We start from the raw sequence: 15,826 nt of genomic DNA, 5'->3' as shown, positions 1-15,826 counted from the left end.
AAACGCACTCCAAATTGGTTTTGAGCTATGGTACCTTACCGTGGTCGATTTTTATAATCAACAGCAGGCGTAATAAATTCAATCACCCAGAGACAACTTTAACATCCCGAACGATAACTCTCAAGGAGACATGTAAGGACGTTTCATTCTAGGTCAGTATCGCCCGATACCATTAGTTTTAGTAAGAGAACAGAAGTGGTGCTTCCCTAAAGCGCCACTACTGTCGCCCTGTTCTACTGTTATGTTGCACTGTCGCTCTATGCGTAAAACTGAAGGAACCTTATGGACAGTGGCCGTCGGGAAGGCATTATTTTCAGTCATGTAGATAACATTTTTCGTATGAGTATCAGAGGGGGGTGCAATTTACTGTTTTAATTGGGAAGTTAGCTGGATTAGTGTCTAACAGTGTGGTCAGGGGTAGGTCCCCCTTGGGTTGGGGATAGCGGCCAAAATAGGTTTGCACGCGAATCTATGGAAATGGCTGCCAAGAGTGCTATTTGGTGTCATCACCTATCATTTTCAATAGCATCCTATATTCATCACAATGTCTTCAAGGACATTAGTTGGTCGTGAACTTTTATTTCATTGCTCAAATTTTATTCTTAGATTCCCAAAATAAGAAAGCTAACGTCGCTCTCAATTCGCTGTGGCAAAGTTGTAAATGAGGCCAGTTCAAGTTTTGCCCATGAATTTAAGGCGTGTCGTTGGCTTCATATTAAAAACTTCGACCTGAAGGTCTGCCAACTGTTTCGTTACCATCGATGAAAAATCATTTAGACGACTTTATACATTAGGACGTTGTTTTCTCACCTAGAAACGCCCCCCCCCCGGAAAAATTGAAATCGATTTAATAAGATGAATCGCACACACAAACAAAATATAATCTCGGGGGCCTAATGATTTGTCGTCTGCAGGCATCGAAATTGTACGTCTGTGTGTATATCCCACGCACACTGTACAACAAAGTAGGGTGAATAGAAGCTAGCCAAAGGTGCGATCCACCTCACGCATTTGGCCACAAGGGCCGCTTTTTCCACTGCAGAAACTAGGCGTGGCAGCTTTGAATACGCGCAGGAAATACCAAGCAAATCAGATCTGAAATCGGGACGTACTCACAAATGTTAGATTGACAACCTGTTGCCTAGGCATGTGTCTTCTCTTCCCGCCCTCTTTTAGGTGATTTTGGTTATTTATTACTATCAGACTCGTTCCTTTTTTTCCCCAAGTCTGCTCAAAATCAACATAATCCAGACGAACTGTGCGTTGATTTACTCAAATGTGTGGCCATGGACACGTTCTGGACCTGAACAAAGCCGCCCTTTGTTCCCTTATCGGATACGTGAAAAACCTGGACATTTTTATTGACACGAATCTCATCTTGGGGGAAGAATGTCACCTGCACAAAACTATAAGCATGAAAATAAAAGGACAGAATGAAATAACTGTGCCTAGTTAGGTTTATTATCCCTCAAATAGTCGTCTAAACAATGCGGCACATTAGAAAGACAGTCATTCAACCACAACAACCTACTTTTCCAGTTCTGCGATCTGTAACTTGGATTTCATATTAAGGCGAACCGCCCAGGTACGGGTACCAGTAAATATTTTCAACGGTTTTTGTAAATTTGGAAATGCTATCAAGGACAGCTGTAGACTGGTCACAATATGCACTTTTGTAAGGATCTGAAAGCTGAAAGAGACCACTCGTCACAAAATAAAATATTAAAACGACGCTCCTCACGAGCCACGTCCACCTATTTCTATCGACGCTTGTCTTCAACAAAACTCGCGTCGGTAGATCATTTAACTCTGCGCTCTGAAATGTTCCAAGACCTCTCCAATTCTGCTTACGTAAACCGCCCACCGCTGCTACTAGATTTCAGCCGTTGTAACCAAATACTCCACGTGCGCTTCATTGTGGCCGTTTTGATCAGCAACCGAGTCAGGCATGACGTAATGAGATTGAATTGGCGCCATTATCGCAACTGAATAACATTGTCAACACGGTGAGCTTCTTAAATTAACATTGCATCGAACTCGTCTTGCTACATATTGTGTGACCGTGAGTGTTTGTCTGGCGAATGATTACTGCCCAATTACATTACATTGACGGGATAATTGAAAATCGGTTTGCAAAGTAATCGCAACGAATTTTAAACCGTACGATATATTTCACGTGAAATAAAGGCTTCGTGAAAAGGTTTTTGGTTGATCATTAAATCGTGTTCTTATGCATGCCATTTGATCATGGACAATAGCAACTTATTTGTTTAAATCCTTCCTGATGTCTTCAAGCTTTGTACAAGGGAATCCTGTCCAAGACAACAAAATGGAGGCCGTGACATCTCGGTTTAAAATGAAAAAAAAACAAAGATTTTTAACCACATTAATTAAATTATTAATTAAATTTTATTGTTTTTGCATCTTGTTTTAGTCCCAAAATGGCATGGCGTGGTAGAAAAAACGTACAGATAATGGGAAATTTCAATGACTTAAGTATATAAACTTAAAGGATCCAGGAAATACATTTTTCTTAGAATCACTTTTTGTGTATCTCTGTACTCTTCTTCCATGTATGAAGACTGTTTGACACCTTTTTTGAGTAACGTGAGCTGAACGTTGCACTATTTCAAACATTTCTGGACAAGTGAGGGCACTTTTGCTTTCATGCAAATCCAGGAATTCACGGTTCAGGTTGCACGTTTTCATGTTCAAATTGTAAACCCCAAATTTTCTTTCTGGGAACATTTCTGTAAAAAGGATTTTTGCTGGATTATTGCCATATACTTACACAGCAATAAATTGCCAAAGAAAATAAAATATGCCATAGCAGTGGTTTAAAAAAATCTAGTAATTTTCTGTGCACAAATCAGTCCAACATTGAGATTCAGTGCCTTGGATTACATCATAGTTCTGCTCATGAATATGCAAATAAGCATTAGCATAAAACCAAAAAAACATCAAAATATGGGTTAAAATTGCAAAACAAAAATTTAAAATGCGGTTAATTGCCACCCAAAGATGTAATTTCAAGAGTTTTTATTAGAATTTATAAAAATATTTCTTGGTTCCTTTAACAAAAACAAGAAATCTAGAAGAGACTTGAAATTTGCATATTCTGTATGATAAAGTTAATTATTTATGAGCTGTTCTCACTATTATCTGCATTATCTGATTATGACTAATAATCTAAAGAATTTTTACGATGGTATGTATGTCGCCTCTATGGTGTACTATTGTGGCCACATTACACAGCGCCACTAAATAACACACCAAAGAATACTCATCGCTCTGGCAAACAATTCTCATGGCGCTGCCAAACAACTATCACTGAGCTCCGTTACGTGGCTTTAATTGAACACCATACACCTGTGCACGCAGGCCTGTGCTCAACCTTGCCGGAAGAGGGATATTCTCCATCCCATGTATTGGCCGCCCTTGTGCGTCCTTATGTACTGGCAGTCGAGACGGAAGTATATACGAAGTCATTTCCTTTTTTCAGGGAAATTCATTAAACCTAAAAAAATGGCTGCCATTCTGAATGGCACAGGAGGCCTCTCTCACTCTGTGTCTTGACCTCGGGGCGTTGATTAATTACTGCTTTGCTAATTGATGTTGGCTTTGGTGTTCTCCATAAGTTAAGTGCATCCAGGAACACCTCTTACAATTCAAGCGGGGGTTGGCAGTATGCAAAAGGATAATTGGAGGAAAACATGGTGCTGCCCATTATTCGGAATAGCGATCTTTACGCCATTGGCAGCACAATACATTATCTTGCATATCGACCTCTTGCACAGGTAAGTCTTTCTGCGATGCACGAACTTCGAAACAAACGAATGAACGCGCAAAAGGTGTGTAACGTTGCCGTCGTCCTTGAGCCCGTGTGCACAACACGAAAACGTCTGCTTGTGCATCATCACAGTAAGTATGTTGTCTACCAGTGGCTGGGAAAAAGGACGGGCCATCAGGAGAAAAGCAAATGGTTAATTCTTTAAGTGTTTAGAAATCTCAGACAGTTGGCTGTCAAAATAGGAAATTTCAAACATTAATGCTAAATACTAAAAAAATTCCATCATCTGAAAAATGAAAATGGGGACGTTATTTGAGACCAAACCAATGGTGATGTTTCTGTATTTAACCACCTTATAGGGTTACTGGCAACATGAGAGCAGTATGTACTCTGCGCACGCCTCTTGAATAGTCTGATGGGTGTAAAATGCACACAAGAGACAGAGTGCTTGAAAAGGATTTACAATTCCGACTCGCCGTTTGGAACAATCTGCATATTGGGTCGTATATGACATTGTACCGTTGCGTTTCGACGATTGTTTGGCTCTGTGGAAGTATAGGTGAAGAGCCGCGGGGGTTGGGGAATTATGAAGAAAAATGAAGAGCTATTTTGCATGGACGCATGCGTCAATTAGGCCAGGGTAATTTCCAATTAGCGTTGACGGTGTGATAGCGCCTGCCGCACACCTGGTGCCACGGAGCATGGGCAATCAGCATGGGGAGCGTAAAGGTTAACATAATTAAGTCTGGAAGCCAGGTCTTGGGTCAGGGGAAAGCAGAATGGAATTGCTCTTTCCTAAAACAGCTGTCCGATTTTGTTTCATCCATTAAAGAATCCTAACCCCCCCCCCCGTTTTCAGTTCTTACAAAAAGATAACACTCATGCTTTGTTGGTTATAATCTTGCCCCTTCCCCCGACAGATATGCCACTCTGAGCGGCCCTGTTTTGTTATAAAGTCACAGCCACCATGTAAATTTGAATATACCCTAACATTTTGTAAATAAGAAAACAAAAAAGCGGTACTGCCAGTGCACTCCAGCGGCCAACCGCAGGGTGAATTTGATGCATGTCACGTAACATTTTAGAAAGATTCCGGTATACTCGAAATATATAGGTATTCGGTTGTATTTTCGTTTATATACTAAATTATTAAGATTATTAAAACATTTTAAAGTCTGTGGCATTTGATAGTGGATTTATATTGTCATATTGCGTAAATTGATTATTTTATGCATGCTACGCATGAATACCAATAATAACACGTGAAATTTTTAAGGGGGAAAACAGTGCCCTTTTATGTTCGTAGACTGAGTTAATGATATTCACGAACCAAATGCCCATGAATAAAAACTGGGCTGGTTGGCAATACGAAAGTCGTTTATCATAACCTCTTCCTGCGATCGGTTTTTCAGTAGCTGATTAAAAAAAAATTCACTTCTCTGTTAGAGTTAGGGTAAAGTAATAAAGAAGCCATATTTTTGGTCTAATGGCCATTATTTATCGTGCATCCTCCAGGTGATTAATTTGATGGCCTTGACGAGCAACTCCCAACAAGCTTGGATGCCGGCCACGGTTGTGTGGAGCGCCCTCGGGGTGACGTTGATCAACCCGGTGCTGCTGTGCATCGTCTGCCAGAGGTACCGCCGCAGCTACGTCAAGCTGGCCACCTGCCTCGGGGAGGCGTGCGGCTGCGCAGACAGCAGCGTCCGAGACACCACCACCGGTAAGGCCAAGTCTGGCGACTGACGGTACCCTCGCCCAGGCAGCGTATTTTTTTCCCAAACGAGATCCAACTGTATCAAAAGAGCGCGCCCGCTGTGCTTACTCATTATTCATATTTGTATCCATGGCCTTAAGGAGTGGTTATACAATAAAGTTAAAAGTTTTAAATTCACTGGAGCTTGGAAGCCGATGTGTGGCGTAGTTGGGAGTACTCCCGACTTGAATTTCTCCGTCTCAGGTTCTAATGCTCTCGTTTTACTGCTCTTTTTTGTACCTTCTTAATAAACAAGTGAGAAAGGAACATTCCCACCATAAATTTGGTTTCTGAGGTGGAAAATCATGCTCGTAACAGATCAATCACAACACAGGCAACAAAAAGCGTTTTGGAAAAAATTCATTGCCGGGTAGAGCTGTATGTAGAGAGTGTACCGCCAACTTCTGACTTTGGACTTTGAAACCAAAATGGCTATTCCTTTTGAGTGCAATACAGCATGCAGCTATAGTGTGCTAATTATCCTTGTTTAGTGCCGTGTAATCTGCCCATGTTGGTTCCAATAGAAGCTCATGTCCCAACTCTCTCTACAAACGGCTCTGCCCCAGGGCATGTTCCAAAGCGAGCCATCGTTTGACCACTGGTCAGTTGTCTCTAGCCAGGACACCAGCGCAATACAGTCCCAATGGTCGATCCCACTCCAGTCGTTTTTGTAACGTCACTCACATTCTGCCATTTGTTGCAACTCTGTTAACATTCACGGTCACTGACATTTCGTACAGTATTTGTTAAGTCAGTTATTCCCTCTGTACCCAATTCCGAAAAATCCATGCGTCCCAGGGCCTGGGTCCGGATGATGGACTAGACCAGTCCGACCATCCATCCTCCCGGTAACAGTGACTGACCTCGAACTTGCCTCACTGTGCCTGTGTCCCCACTAAGAGCAATGTTTTATGCGTACACGTTTCAAAATGGAGTACCACCGTGCTTAACCCCAGAGAGTTAGCTCCTGCCTCTTAATTCTGTGCTCGTTTCATGGGGATCCGGATCACGATCAGCCAGCTGTCGTTGGTCCACCGACACTACAACCCGCCTAAATGGATGGAGCAAACCAGCGATGGGGGGACTGATCCTGATCCAGCTCCCTGTGAAACAAACAGGCCCATTTTGGGTGGAAGAACATCAAACATTTACAGAATAGCTACTACCAGTTAGAGAAACCGATCGTTTATGAAGAGGAGTTGATGGCAGCAGGAGTAAGGTGACATGGGCCTAATAATTTTACCGTGATCGGTCACTTTCCCCTGAAATCTTAACCTCACTGAATTTTATGTGACTTACATGCAGAGATTCAGAATCCATGCAAGCACGTTATTTAAGGCAAGCATGTTTCCTGGTTGGTGCGGTTAGTTATAAATGAAGTCAGTGGTTTTACTGGGTCGCCGTCTTCGGCAAACTTTAACCAGTCGAGGGAAATAAATCACTACTATTAGCAAGACCCTCCAAAGATGTTAAGATTCCCCAGACTCTGGTGTATGATTGCAACACACAATGGGTTTTTCATTGGCGAGTAATCAGAAACAATTTGTCTTATCAGACAGTAATAAAAACCCGCGTGCGCTGTCATTCATCTCCTGTATCTCCCCTGCGTACTTTGGTAACCCACGCCAAACGCCACGTTCTGGCCCCGCTTAAGCGCAGGATATTGGTTAATATTTTGTTCCCATTTAATGGAAACGCTCATGACTTTCTCCCGCGGCAAAGAGACACCGCGCGAACAATAATTGGCACGTTATTAAGATACGGTCAACTGATTGTAATTGATATGCTCCGTTTTGAGAATTCTGTATGACGCCTGTCAACGTGTATTATTACTTTACACAAATGTGTGGGGATAAACCACATACTTTCCTATGGGAAAATAGTTTTATTGATGGTTGTGAGATTAGGCTACTCTTCCTGCCTCGTGGGAACTTTTGCTGTTTGAAATGTTATTTATTTCCCGTCTGAACAGAATCCTCCCAGAGCCACAGTTATAACCTTATTGAAGTTGAGTTTCCTCAGCGTGTTGCGTATAAAAGTTTCGCCAACTGTCACTGTGCTAACTGAACTGGGTCGAAGGTTTCCTTCGGTGTATAGATCTTCATGCTTTGAAGTTGGTACCAAAACGAGAAGTATCTGTGAAACAAATTCTGTGAACTAGTAACTATGTTCGACAGGTGCAATTTTTAAACATAAGCTCTCCAGAAATAGGCCACTGGGTACGGTGCTTGGTAAACGTTGTACTTTATACTTATTGAAGTTGATTCCTGTTCGGAGATAAGACTGTCTACTCATGTTTTAAACGTTTGCCATGTGAAAAATTAGAATTTAGTCACCGAAATGTTTCTATTGCTTCCCTCTGTTGAATGCATGAAAATGGGTAGATCGAGAAAGCCTGCCTTCAAACTCTGTTTCGATGATGCTTATGAAAATAATAGCTTTATTCGTGTTTGTTTGGCAAAAGGTTAAATGTTTTCAATTTAAGGCCGTTCTACTTTTGACCAATTAGTTAATCTGGCAATGAAACTTGCAATTTTCCAGGAGGAATTCAGCGGCAAGAGACTATCGACTCGTTGGATAACTTCTCTGACCCCGAGGACGAACTGGGCAAGTCGACATCCAACTTTGGCGACCTGTCCTTTTCCATTGACATGGACGACGAGCAGGCCCTCGAGTACGGCATCACAGCTTCCATGGAGCGGGACATCCGGAGCCTAGAGCAGGCCGGGATTCTCGCCCAGGAGTCGCTGGACTTCGACAACGAGGCCTACATCCAGGACGAGGGCGTCAAGAAGGCACTGTCCTCCAAGGAGAGGCGGGCCCTGTGGCTGGCCCAGAAGGCCTGCCGACGGAACAGCCCGGACACCCGCCGGCAAGGACATGCCGAAGACGCCACCGCGCCCAAGGAGAGCTCCCAGTTCCTATCAGTGGACAGAGCGGACAGCCTCAGGAACCACCATCGGAAACTGGAGCGGAATTTCAGACCCAGGGATCCGGCCCACGGCGTTGTCTCGCAAAAAATCAAACGATCAAACAGCGAAGATTCGGGGCAGACGGTACACACTGTGAAAGTCGACATCGAAAATGGTGGGTTAAATGTTCGCAGAGTAGACGGGTTGAAAGGAGACCATGCAAAAAAGAGCACGGAGATGCCGCGCTACAGTAAAAAACAGAAATCGGCTGATCAGAAAGACACAAATGAGGGGAGGGAAAAACAGTTAAGAAATGGTGGACTTATCGGGTCAAAGAGCTGCGACACCGCCATTTCGACAGGCACTCGGAAGACTAAGAAGAAACGGCGCAGCTCCGTGCCACAGGAAAAGGAGAACAACGCCTACAACGTGAAGCTCTCGCCGATCAAAGGTCAAGGCGAGGGTCACGGCCTGAGCAGATCGAACCGTTTTGATGTGGTCAGGGAAAGGATGCTGTCCGAGATGTCGAGCCTGCACGGCTCGGGAGAGCTGTACGACATCCCAGAAGAGGAGGGGGAAGAGGTCCAAGAGACCAGTTTTACTCCCAGCCTGACCCAGCCGAGCGAGGATGTCCCAGAGGAGCTGATCCCGGACAAGCCCTTTGAACAAAGCACTCCCACGCCGAATAAGACGGCCAGGGCTGGCAAGAAGCAAAAGAAGAAATCCAAGGACAAGAGGTACTCGAGGAGGAGCCTCGAGAAGAGCAGCAGCATCGATGTGGAGGACGACCCCCTCAGCAAGGAGGAGGAGTGGTTGAAAAGGGCCATCGAGAGGGAGGAGGCGTCTGGTCCGTTCGCCTTTGAGAACATCTCCAGTGAAACAGACACCACGGACGGCGTCAACTCGGAGTACAGTGGTTACATCACCTCCCGCAACAGCAGTGTGGTCTCTAAGATGTCCACCTTCCCTTCCATTGACGCCTCTTTGGAGTACGACATGGATATGATAGTCATTGAACAGGTGCACCTAGAGGCAGCGCCCGCAGTGGTCGAAAATGATCAGGAAGATGAGCAGACTGCGAACTCCGCTCGCAAAGTGGCCAATATAGCTGGCGACGAAATTGCACGGGATCCTGAGTCTCTTGACAGTATCGGAGTGACCCTTCAGGGTGGCATCGCGCAGGCCGACGATGCTGCTCGAGTCCCTACGACCTCCGTGGAGCCGGGGCAAAGTTTGCAGTCAATATTGCCAGACTTTGACGACAGTATCAAATGTAAGAATGATAAGGACGCAGTGAGCTTCATCAAGACGGCTTTGACCAACCTTCCGAGTGGGGAGAGCGACCCCTGGGCGAACCAGTCGGGGCGGCCTCGGGCCAACTCCGCCGGTGCTGGGCGGACGTCAACCGCCAAGGACATGCGGGAGAAGTACAGGAGGTCTCGGTCAGAGAGGATAATCCTAGAGCCTATCACCAACTCAGACTCTTCGCAGGAGATTTTATACTTGTAACATTCAGCCTTAACCGACATCATCATCATCATCTCAGTCTCTACCAAAAAGTGAACAAACATCAATTCAGGCTTTTCTTAATATGACAAAAGTTTTTAAGATTTCGTATATAAATGCAGGTATCTGATTCCTAATACCACTTTTTGTTCTTACTTTTTTTTTACAAGAAAAATGTAGGAGTTTACCGTTTTAACCCTAATAGAGCTGGGTTTTTTCAGGCCACTAGTTGTGGAAATCCACTCTGGCTCCTTTTTGGAATGAAGCTTCTTTCTTTCCGAACACAGATTTAACTGAGGACATTTTGAAGACCTCTCAATACCCTCGGTATTCATTAAATTGAAAATACAAAAAAAATATTCGAACAAATCACTGATGCACAAGTCACCGAATGGGAAATGTACCTAACTAATCCACCGATAAGTCAGCAAGCGATTTCCACAAATCCTACCAACAAACTAACGTAGGCTTCTGTATGAAAATTGATCTAGAATCCTCATTTTTATCATCATCTGTGCTTGTAATAATTCATTATCCGCCTCGAGCAGTAGCACCCCCTCGTCATTTAAAAAAGCCGCGTTGGTCAGGAGTTTTCGATTTGTTAGGAGCGATGCGACCATAAAGCGTGCATGTCATAGTCTTTCGTGAATCAACATAGTTCAATTGCGACTAAGGGAGTGGACTGGTCTCCGCCCCCTATTACATAGGTACCGGTAGCTACCTGGCGTCTGGGTCCGTGGTCTGTTCAGCTCTGCTCATGCACAATTGCCTTTTCTATTTATAGAGATGATGTGTACCTACAACCTTTTGTGCGTGTGACAGCCAAACACATGGCTCTCAGGAAGACTTCAGAAACTTTTTCCCCTGGTCACTCCTAAAAAGCAGGTAAATACGCCTGAAAGTTGTGTTGCATACGGAAATGACTCCGTAGAGAGAGTGTTAGTGCATTCTAGAACGTCTTTCAAAATTTTGTCAAGTGACAGTGTTGCATTTGAGGGACGTTATATGCTAATTTCCATTTGCTCATTTACATAAAACCGGCACGATTCCTCCAGAATCATAACCCGCTACCGGTAGGACCTCTGTAAAGACGTCTGGAGACTACGTTTTGGACGGGAACCTGTCTACTAAAGGAGCGCCTGCATTGCTTAGAAAATAGCGTCCTCTCTTGATCCAGCTCGGGGTCTCCACTCCTTAATGATGGTCCGAACAAAAAAAGTGTCCATTAAAATTTAAATATATAAGGACGGTATTTATGACTAACAGGGCTTTGAAGAGGATACTCTTGTATTTTTAGTCAGATTACTGCCAAACACAAAAACAGATTCCACCGTTTCAGTTTGAATTCAACAAGAGATGCTGGCTGCGCTGGGCACTGAAACATGCTGAAGAGTTACCCTCGTTTACAGAAAGTGGCTCAAACTCAATTTCGAGTTTTTGTGTTAACCGCGCGGAAGCACATCCCTGGATCGCCGTAGGCAAACGAAATACACTGAACGCATCATTGAAGCCAAAAGTGCCATCTTTAAACCTTATAAGCTACAAAAAGACCCCGTGTTATGTTTTCGAATGGACAGTATTTGATTATCTCTGTCAGTTTCCTTGTTCTTTCTGAGGATTTACGTCCCGCATCTCCATTTTTCCCCTTGTTCAGCCTCTCTCTCTGTCCACTCCGCACGTTTCTGACTTCTTGTAAGGAATCTCCTTGTTCATTTCCGTGCGCCTGATGACACCTAACTTTTCCTCTGCAAGAGACGCCATTGCCGGCTTGGTATCGCACGTGCAAGCATTTTCGCAAGTCACAAAATCCCGGTCGAAAAGGGTTGTCGCTAGACCTTGCGTGCCTGCGTGTTGCGTGCCTGCGTGCCTGCGTGCCTGTGAAATTTAGCTGGTATGCATGCTTCCACGCGTATAGGACATGCATGAGCACTTGTGTCACCGCAGCAGTGGTCGTCCGATTATCAGTTTTTGCGTAGGCTATGTGTTCCTAAAGGCCACGTGTTCTGTTGTCTTCGGGTCAACTGCGTATATTAAATCTGACATTCTTGTCTGTACTTGTTATTTTTTTCGTTTTGTGATGACTGGCAAGTTGACGGTGGTCCCCGATCTTCATACCAAAAGGGAAGCCAGTGGGAGAAATATAAATGAAAGCACTTAATCCATCAGGAACTTTATCAGGTCTGTCAAAAACAAGAGCCTCTCAACCACCCACAGAAAAGAAATTCATAGGCCCACATGAACAGCGATTCTTAGAAATGTCAGCACCTGCCGTTAGCCGAGTCTTGCCTGCAAATATATGGCTGCATTTCAGATACCTTCGTGAAATTATATGCAATATTTTTAAAGTATCTCGCGTCATCAAGTAAATGTCCGTGTAACTAGTAAATTAGTAATTAGTAATTAAATAATTTTTAATGAAAAGAATTGTTATGCTGTTGAGAAATCCTGACCAGGAATGTGATATATACGGATGGTTTTTGAAAGGTTTTCCTGTGTTTGGAGATTTCAGACAGTATTGAAGGGTGTCCCGACCCGACAAAGTTTTGGTTAGATATTTTATGAACCAGTAATAGCTGCAAAAGCACACTTGTTTGGTCCGGGCAAATAGTGATCAAGAAAGTGTGACTTTGTCTTCTCAAATCTGATTTGAAGAAGTAAAATTCTAAACTTGCTCAACCGTCAGTGTTATTCTACTCTGAGTGACAAGGGGGCGTTATATTGAACGGAAATTAGTCATTTTCTCGATCCAAATTATAAATCAACAATAGCTGCTGAATGTTAGCTCTGTACAAACAAGTCTTGAACTTTAGAATAGTGCGCGGGAGTCATTCTGGCGATTTCTGTTGTACGTCGTCCCGAGGGACCCCACAACACTGTGATGAGAGGAAATCCCAAACGACAAACGCCTCTGTCTATTTGTAGAGCACAAAGAAAAATACAGCTTCAGTTCTTACATTCCTTAATCACGCCAGTTCATGAATTCACGGTTGTTTACCCTTCGCCGGGAGAATTTCTTCGGTTCAAAATGCACGCAGGTCCCCGACCTTCTAAGGTGCCGATGCACTTATACGTGTATTTTAAAGCGCAATTAATTCCAGTCTGACGGAAGAGAAAACAGACGGAAATGAAAGATCCAGGGCTTCAAACACAAAAAAGATTACAGATCAAAATACGTCTTGGATAAAAACCCCAAAGGCGTGACTGTATTCACCCGTGTACTTTTCAGTTTCACTCATAGATAAATATTTGTTACTCTTTTGAGTTTCCGTCTTTTTTGTTGCGTGCAACGATTTGAAAGACTTACTATTTTATGCTCTTTGTACAGTGAAACTACAAACTTGTTTTTTATCCGTGTGACTTTTCTTGTACATGTACTATTCACGGTGAACTATTCTAATTTTTATATACAGGGTACATAGTAACATCTTGTGCATGAATTGCCTTGCTATTGTGCCTCGATATGTTTTTTCGTGGCTATCCTCTGTACAAACTGAATTATTATTGTATTTGACTGTTAAGAAGTCTGTGTAATTGTAACGGCCGTCTTTGTTGTCGCCTGAGCAAGTCTGCTGAGGGCATGTTCGACTGTTTCCCAGTCAAAACCGATGACATGTTTCAAATAAGTGTCTCATTGATTCCCTTTTTGCGGTTTCGACTTGGTATAGGCCTAAGAGGATATCAAAATTTCTCCGACGTACCTGTCCTAATGCTTGCGATTTTAAGGAGGTTGCAGCTGACTGTAGTGTGTCGTTTATATCACGTAGTCTTTGCATATCGTTTGTCCAAATCCTAATGGAATTTATTGTCATTGTTCTATTCCATGAATCGTCATGGACTCTGTTTAAACTACGAAAGTGAAATATTTGATTGGTTATCTAGTTACGTGTATCTGATTGATAATTTGTTGATCACGTTCTATGCGCCTGATCGATGCGTGACTTTCGAGTTTGACGTTTTTCTCGAAGCTGTCACAAGAACGATGGAAACGGCGCGTGTTGTTGGTAGGTTTTGGGTGAGGAGCAGTTCACATGCTGGATATCAAAAGTGACCCATTCCAAAGGGTTGAATGTTTTGAAGTTTTTGCTCCAAAAACAGGTAAGGGGAGTTCAGCCAGTCATTTTTTAGGGAGGCAGAGATTTTAATATACAGGTATAATGCTACGTGTACTTTTTATCATTGCTTTTTTGTGTGAATGTTTGAATTCATTCCTTTGTAATCTGGTTAAGGAAAAAATTCATAATATACAACGTTAGATCAAATTTTTTATCGAAATGTGCGTCATTTCAGCAACCATACACCAGCTTTGTCGTCTTGTATCGTTAATTAATCGGAAAAAATCCTACCTTTTGAAAATGGAATATAATTTTGAATATAAAAGTATTTTACCGTCAACGGTCGGCGTGGTTTGCGATTTCCAAAGAAAAGTAAGTATTGTCATCTTCAATTTCTCTAGCTCTATTGTATTTCTGAATATCCTAAATAACATGCTAAATTTAGAGCGGAAAAACCTGCACATTTCCCGACAAGTAATCGTTTTCATCGGGCGTGTATGTTTTTTTAATTGCATTGCATTATCGTATTAAACCCATCCGGCTGCATAACTTGCCATGTGAATTTTAGCATTTAGTGTTAATGGTGGTATTTCTGTGAGAGAAATGCGTATGGTGAGCACACAGGCAACAAATCCATTCTTAAAAGCTTTCGTGCCACGATGAGATTAAAAAATAAAGCTGGAAATTCATCTATTGGCAAGTGCCAGGTCGCTTTTTTCCTACCTTCTGATTGGTCGGTGCAACGAGTAAGTGCAGAAACGGAGCTTGTGTTTGTAAACCCGCAATCTAATCAAGTTCATTTGATGCAAATGACAAAGGTAGTGACGCTGAAAGTACTGGACTAAGCCGACTGAAGATTGCTTGGCAAATTAGACCCCCCCTAAACTTGGTATTATTGGATCCCGTGCATAAAATCAGTTTACTGGGTGGCAATGTTACATCGCGAATTATCCATTTCCAACCTTTAAGTTAACCTGTCATGATTCCTCGGCAATGAATTCTCGAAAGGCCTAATTCGGTTTCCACATCGACCACAGTTGTAATGACTCGAGTCAATGACTCGACTCGAGTCCGACTCAGGTCACCTTTTGGGCTTTTCGACTCGACTGGAGTCCCGACGGGTACATGACTCGACTTGAGTCGAGTCCCTCATCAAAGACCCGGCTCGAGTGAAAGTTAATAAGATCCGAGCCCCAAAATTAAAAGCAAACTTCTTGGCGAGAAAAATACTTGCAATGACTAACAATGCAGGTTCATAATATTTCTATCATATGTCATTACCACCAAGAGTAAGATATGATGCAACCACTTGCAGAAATCAAGGGTAATTTTTAAAATGTCAAAAATGACTTTCTCTCTAGTATTGTGCTCAAATACTGGTGACTTGAACTGACTCGAGCTAAACACTTGACTAGAATTGACTCGAAAATAGGCTACTAATACTCGTTAAAACTCTGACATCGACGTGAAGAGAAACAGGGAGCATCACTGATCAGTCCCTGGCTATAGCCTGTGCAATGATGTGGACTCGCTTCATCGTGACTGACGCCATTTTGTTCGATTTTGACCGATTTTTTTTCAACTTCACTGACCGTCTGCGTCCCATTGTCAGAGCAGGCCCACACAGTACAAATGTTGTGTCGGCATAACAGGCGTACAACGATGTCCCCTCGCTTGAATACTGCACATTTTGCCTATTATCTCCTTTTGACTGACAAATGAAGCCTCGATTGTCAATGAAATACCTGAACAAAAGTGTAACACATCGTTCGAACAGCAGTTCCAACTTAGCTTCAAGAAATGGCAGAAC

At 43.1% G+C, this 15,826-nt stretch overlaps 1 protein-coding gene across 2 annotated transcripts; it reads left to right on the top strand.

The window, feature by feature from the left end:
* The first annotated feature begins 6 nt into the window (after positions 1 to 6).
* On the top strand, positions 7 to 14,709 carry LOC110976505 (uncharacterized). 2 transcript variants are annotated; one of them, XM_087147196.1, is made up of 3 exons: positions 7 to 2,006; positions 5,306 to 5,513; positions 8,088 to 14,709. In XM_087147196.1, exons 2-3 carry the CDS (start codon positions 5,318 to 5,320, stop codon positions 9,965 to 9,967), a joined length of 2,076 nt encoding a protein of 691 aa, XP_087003322.1. In that variant the 5' UTR covers positions 7 to 2,006; positions 5,306 to 5,317; the 3' UTR covers positions 9,968 to 14,709. The 2 variants fall into 2 exon arrangements, with proteins under 2 accessions (XP_087003322.1, XP_087003321.1); XM_087147195.1 differs by having other exon boundaries at positions 7 to 3,921.
* The last annotated feature ends 1,117 nt before the right edge of the window (positions 14,710 to 15,826 follow it).

Source organism: Acanthaster planci, linkage group LG16, assembly GCF_054643075.1.
Source record: "Acanthaster planci isolate LZ-2023a linkage group LG16, COTS_SCS, whole genome shotgun sequence".
NCBI lineage: Eukaryota > Metazoa > Echinodermata > Asteroidea > Valvatida > Acanthasteridae > Acanthaster > Acanthaster planci.
This window is presented reverse-complemented; position numbering and strand designations above follow the sequence as displayed.

Bases quoted from the DNA above. Each gene is read 5' to 3' on its own strand.
- LOC110976505 (XM_087147196.1), top strand. From the start codon at position 5,318: ATGGCCTTGACGAGCAACTCCCAACAAGCTTGGATGCCGGCCACGGTT. The intron at 5,514-8,087 runs GTAAGGCCAAGT...GCAATTTTCCAG, and splicing joins CGTCCGAGACACCACCACCG to GAGGAATTCAGCGGCAAGAG.